Source organism: Microtus ochrogaster, unplaced genomic scaffold (assembly GCF_000317375.1).
Source record: "Microtus ochrogaster isolate Prairie Vole_2 unplaced genomic scaffold, MicOch1.0 UNK49, whole genome shotgun sequence".
NCBI lineage: Eukaryota > Metazoa > Chordata > Mammalia > Rodentia > Cricetidae > Microtus > Microtus ochrogaster.
In genome coordinates this window covers 474165-480369 of record NW_004949147.1, presented here as the reverse complement: position 1 = coordinate 480369, position 6205 = coordinate 474165, and the positions used below count along the sequence as shown (strand labels likewise).

The 6205-nt window shown below is 46.2% G+C and overlaps 1 protein-coding gene across 1 annotated transcript in view; it reads left to right on the top strand.

Annotated features, from left to right (window-relative positions):
* The window catches only part of LOC101993499 (cytochrome P450 1A2), an 11110-nt gene extending 6376 nt beyond the window's left edge, over positions 1-4734 (top strand). Inside the window, exons 4-7 of the mRNA XM_005369458.1 lie at positions 655-744; positions 1084-1207; positions 2343-2429; positions 4038-4734. Coding sequence (XP_005369515.1) covers positions 655-744; positions 1084-1207; positions 2343-2429; positions 4038-4332 — 596 coding nt within the window. The 3' untranslated portion in view covers positions 4333-4734. The remainder of the gene's footprint in view (positions 1-654; positions 745-1083; positions 1208-2342; positions 2430-4037) is intronic.
* Positions 4735-6205: the final 1471 nt, after the last annotated feature.

Here is a 6205-nt window from a genome sequence, read left to right as displayed (position 1 = left end):
CTTCCTGTTTCCGGTTTACGGTGGATCGCTGAACTCCGGGTGTGTGAGTGTGCTTTTATATTAAAATTGTCTTCTTGTACCCACTGGCCTGGATTAATTAAATTCGCCTTCAATCAGTGGCTATTTACCCATACCCACCCTATCTACTAACTCACCAACCACATGGCAGGTGGCACAGGACAGACAAGTGTGACGTCATGATGTGCCATTAACTCCTGGGTGAAATCCACCTCGTCCTTATTGTTTTGGGCCCTTGGTTTTCCTACCTGGAAAGTAAAAGGGTTCTACAACCTGGAGTCCAGGTTTATAATTCCAGCAGCTGACTATGAAACCAGTCTTAAATAGGTTCTTCTTTGCTTTATTTGGTTGCTTCTTACTTGTTTTGTCTGAGACAAGGTCTCATCTCTGTATCCCACCCAGGCTGATCTCAAACTTGTGACAATTCTCATGCTTTAGACTCCATAGTGTTGGGATTCTAGGTATAAGACACCATGCTTGGCTTCAAGTCTCTGTAGAGGACTCAGCCCTTCCCTCAGGATACACAGGGGTGGGAGCCCGAGAGGATAGGGCTTGTTCCGTTTATGGCGAAGCTCATTTAAATCTTTTCCTTCTCCCTGTTGCCCTTTCTCCTTCTCCCTACTCCCTGCTGCCCAGGATTTGACACAGTCACAACAGCCATCTCCTGGAGCCTTTTGCTCCTTGTGACACGGCCCAATGTGCAGAGGAAGATCCACAGGGAGTTGGGTATGTGTTGTTCTTGACCCTCGAGTCAGAGAAGCTGTGAGCCTCCAGGTCACTTGTAGATCTACAAATATGTGTTCACGTGTCTACTATGTGTAAGTCTTAGGAACATAGCATCCCCACTTGTGTACATAAGGTGTGGGTGGACCATACCTGTTCATGTGTCTACTATGTGTAAGTCTTAGGAACATAGCATCCCCACTTGTGTACATGAGTTGTGGATGGACTGTGGGGTCTCAGAAACGTGAGTAAACATAGGACAACATAGAGTGACCCTAGTATAACAGGGACACATGTGTGTGGAGCAGTCAACACCCCATGAGCTCTGCCTGTGCTTTGCAGACACAGTGATTGGCAGGGATCGGCAACCACGGCTTTCTGACAGACCTCAGCTGCCCTATCTGGAGGCCTTCATCCTGGAGACCTTCCGATACACATCCTTTCTCCCCTTCACTGTTCCCCACAGGTAAGGGCCCTGTTCTGTGACCCCTAAGTTTTCATACTGTTTACCTACCCTGTTCCTGATTTCTGGGAACAACTCAGGCTGTATCTCATTCCTGAACATGGTAACTTCAATATCTGAGCCCATCAAACTCTGGTGTAGCCCACCCAGTCCAGTTGCTTATGGCCTCAGCGGTCACTCACCTCCATTTGTGTTTGCTCCCTATGGAATCTTCTGCTCCAGCCAGGCCCTCCTCACCGTCCCTCACAAGGGTAATCCAGACTACTATCAATCAGACCTTCTGCCTGGAAATGTGTCTATCCATTTATCTCGTTCCCAAACTCTATCTTTGCCTAAGGTCAATCCTGAGACATGAGTCTTCCATCTAGAAGCCTCTTTTGGCTATCGGCCAAGTAGAGCTTACAGCCCGAGTTCCCCAACTGTGGGAGTTGAACATTCACTTCTGCCCACCCCATAAGCTAGTTATTCCTGGTACAAAATCTGCAGACTTCCCAGGGCAAGGCCCAACCACTGATTGCTTGGCTTCAGAGACTGCCCCAACGCCCATCTGAGTGCTGTGGGACAATAGTCTTTTACTCTGCAAAGATTTGTCACTTGTATTGGTTTAATTAATTGCCGTTTGGCCAGTAGCCAGGCAGTAAGTATAGGTAGGGCAACCAGAATAGGACAATCCAGGGAAGAGGAGAAGTTCGGTCTGCAGTTGTCATCCAGACACAGAGGAAGCAAGATGAGAATGCCCCACTTATAAAGGTACCAAGCTATGTGGTGAACACAGACAAGTATTATGGGTTAATATAAAATATAAGTTAGTTAAAAGAAGCCTGAGCTAACAGGACAGCAGTTTATAATTAATATAGGCCTTTTTGTGTTTCTTGGGGACTGGACAACATTGGAACTGGGAGGGACAGAAACCTCTGTCAACATCTGAGCACAAGAAAAGTCTAGTAAAGAAGTGTTGAAGTTGTAGGACAGGATCCCAGCAAAAGGAAGGATAATCCCCCCATGTTCCCCGCCCTTCACATGACCTTCCAGTATGGAACTTGGAGACTGTGGTAATCAGACACTGGGATGCAGTGGAGGGAGGAACACGCCACACCACTCCAAGTCCTGACTGGACAGAGCTCTCTTCTCTCCTCAGCACAACAAGGGACACCTCACTGAATGGCTTCCACATTCCTAAGGAGCGCTGTATCTTCATAAACCAGTGGCAGGTCAACCATGACGAGTGAGTATTTAGCCCTGGCGGGAAGGTCAATTCTCAGTATCAGGAAGGTTGTCTGTCCCTTCAGGAACTGCTTATATAAGGACCAACACTCACTACTACATAGCCTGTTCCAAGTGACAAAACTTAGAGCCACTTCTTCAAACTCAGGGTACAGAAAAACTTAACTAGGTATCTGGTGTGGATGGTAAATGCCTGTAATCCAGCCTCCTCGGGAGGCTGAGGCAGGAGGATTAGAATGAGTTCAAGGCCAGTCTGAACTTCTTGGTGAGTTTTAGGCTAGCCTAGACTGCACACGTCTCTCAAGAAAGGAAAAAAAGAAGGAAGAAAAGAGGGAGGGAGGGAGGGAGGGAGGGAGGGAGGGAAGGAAGGAAGGAAGGAAGGAGAGATTGACTAGAATGTCTCCCTGTGCTCCAAGGTCCCAGTTGGATGGATAATGAGAATACATTATATGAATTATGGCAACGGTCTATTGACCTCCTTGGAAAATTCCTCTCTAATTTGTAGATAGGGGATCCATCCAGGCCAGGACATATTGACATGAGAACCCATTCATATTTGTATTGTCAGTTTTTAGTTCATAAAGGAAGCATAAGCCAAGCAAGCCCGTGATTCCCTCTTGCTACAGACATACAGGGAATATGAGGGAGAGAAATATATTTTCCTTCTTTCGATTTCCTTTTGATAAAGCATTATTTCCTTCAAGTAATGAATCAAAGCACTGGTAGTGTATGTGATGTGGATGGTCCTAGGATCAATTCCCAGAACCACACACACACACACACACACACACACATACACAAAAAGGAACTAATAAAACCACTATCAGTCATTTGGTTGTGTTCCAACACACCTTAATCCCATCACTTGGGAGGCAGAAGCAAGCTGACCTCTCAATTCTCTGAGAGCCTGGTCTATAGAGAGAGTTCCAGGACAGACCCTGTCTTGAAAAACCAACACAACAAACCAAACCACCATCTTGCATCATGGGAATGGTTCAGCAGGTAAAGGCATGTGCTTCCACACCTAACATCCTGAGTTCAATCCCCAGGCTCCACATGGTAGAAGGGGAGAGCTGACTCCTGCATGTTGTCCTCTGACCTCCACATGCATACAAAAATATAAATAAAATTATAATTTAAAAATTGAAAATAATCAAAATCCACTCTCCTTACGGTGGGTCATTTTAGAGAAAATGTTATTTTCAGAAGCACTACCATGATTGGAGGTGCAGCTCTGTGGGTAGAGTGCCCTCTACTGTGCCCAAGGTCTGGGTCCATCCCCAGCACCAGGTGTGGAAGCCCAGGCCTTCATCCCAGCACTTGGGAGGTAGACGCAGAAGGGTCAGAATCTCACACAAGGTGACCTGGGGTCATCTATGGAGTTCAAGGCCAACTTCAAACCCACAGAAGCAAACAAACACAAGTGTGAAAGCAAACAAACGCAAAAGAACCATCACAAAGGAGATAAACACCGAGTCTGGTACCTTCCCCACAGGCTCTTGTTACCCTCAGTCTTTTCTAACACCGTGTTCTCACAGAAGCTGGGAGGACATAGCTCCCCTTTCCTGCCAGAGCCCACCCACTCAGGTCCTGTCTGTTCCTCTTGCAGGAAGCAGTGGGAAGACCCCTTTGAGTTCCGTCCAGAGCGGTTTCTTACTGATGACAGCACAGCCATCAACAAGACTCTGAGTGAAAAGGTCATGATTTTTGGCCTGGGAAAGCGTCGGTGCATTGGAGAGACCCCGGCCAAGTGGGAAGTCTTCCTCTTCTTAGCCATCCTGCTGCATCAGCTGGAGTTCAGCGTGCCACCAGGCCTCAAGGTGGACCTGACACCAACCTACGGGCTGACCATGAAGCCTCCGATCTGCAAACACCTTCAGGCGTGGCCACGCTTTTCCAAGTGAAGATGGCCAAGACGGGAAGAGGCAGCCATGGGGCTGTCACCTTTGTTTTTTCCTTCCTTTCTATATGACAGCTTTTTTGGAGTACAAATCTTTCACCATTTAATTCACTTCCAATCAATTTTAGAATATTGTCTGTCATAATCCCCATACCTATACCCATTAAGATTCTTGACTATTCCCTCCTAACCTGTCTCCCTTGCCCCTCCAGATGCCAATCCAGCTTTTGACAAGTAGATTTGCCTACTGTCGCCATTTCACACAAACCCCATGATGTGTGGTCTGTGACTGGCTCTTTTCACTTCACACAGTTCTTTCAAAGTTCACTCGTTGTGGTCTGTAGGGTAATAAACCTCGGTTGCTTGAGCCTGCGACTCCAAGCAGCCCTCATTCTGTTTCCTCATAGTTAATGTGGGCTCCTCTTTCCTGCTTTCTCTTCCTCTCTTCTTCTAGGACTTCAGTCTTTGAATACTTAAAAGGGACAAAGAAGAATGAACCAGCCTGTGGTGGACATGTCCCTATATCCTATCCTCAAAAAGTAGAAGCTGTGACTTTTTATGGTGAGGGGAGAATCACAACCCCAGATGTATGTGGGTTGACTGGAGAGTGAAGACAGGGACCTGGCCAGATGATTCTGTGGCCAAAAGTGATCACTGTGTAAGCCTGAGGACCTAGGTTTGAACCCCAAGGACTCATGTTTAACATTGGGATGTGGCCATACCTGCCTATAACCCCAAAGCTATGAGGCAGAGACAGGTAGGTCCTATGAGCTTACTGGCCAATCTAGCCAGCTCACAGGTGCAGTACATAATCCTGTCTCAGAGGAATAAGGCTCAGAGTGACCGAGTAGGATGCCTGCCACACTTCTCTGGCCTCTGAATGCACATGCAGGAGTTGGACATCCACACCCCACATACATGTGCACATACACACAAACACAAAAGAGGAACAGGGACTTACAGGACAGAAGATAATTATAAAATGTACATTATGTCTGGGACATGCAAAGACCTTCTATAATTCAAAAACACCCAAGTTCAAAAGTTTACAAGGGACTTGAGTCAACAATTCTCTTAAAAATATAAACAATTGGGCTAGAGAGATGGCTCAGTGATTAAAGAGCCCTGACTTCTCTTCCAGAGGCTCCTTGTTCAATTCCCAGCAACTAAATGGTCACTCACAGCTGTCTATAGCTGTACTTCTAGGGGATCTGATGTCCTCTGATGACCTCAACAGGTACCAGGCATGCATATGAAACGCAAATATATACATACTGCCAAACATCCATACACATAAAAATAAATAAATCTCTAAAAATATATGGACCAATGAATGTAAGACAAGATGTCCAATACCATAAGTCACTAGGGAAACATAAATGAAAACCACAATAAGATGAGGTGGGTAGCAAACACCTGTGAGCCCAGTCATACAGGAGACTGATAGGAGGGTCATTTGTGTCCAGGAGTTCACTATAAGCATGGGCACCATCGCAAAATCTGCTCCCACAAAGTCAAATTTAGCTAGATGTAGTGACATATGTTTTTAATCTTAGCTCTTACAAGGCTGAGGCAGGAGGATCTTTATGCATTTAAGTTTAACCAAAGCTACATAGTGAGAGCTTGTCTCAATAAATAAATAAATGTAATAGATATCCATGGCACCACTTGTCACGTACAGTTGAGTCCATCATGAAGGGAAGTCAAGGCAGGAACTCAAGGTACAGGAACCTTGAGGCAGGAATTCAAGCAGAGACCATGGAGGAACACTGCTTCCTGGCTTGGTGCTTTCTTACACAACTCAGGACCACTTGGCTGGGAGTGGTACTGCCCACAGTGGGCCGGACCCTCCCACACCAATCATTAACCAAGAAAAT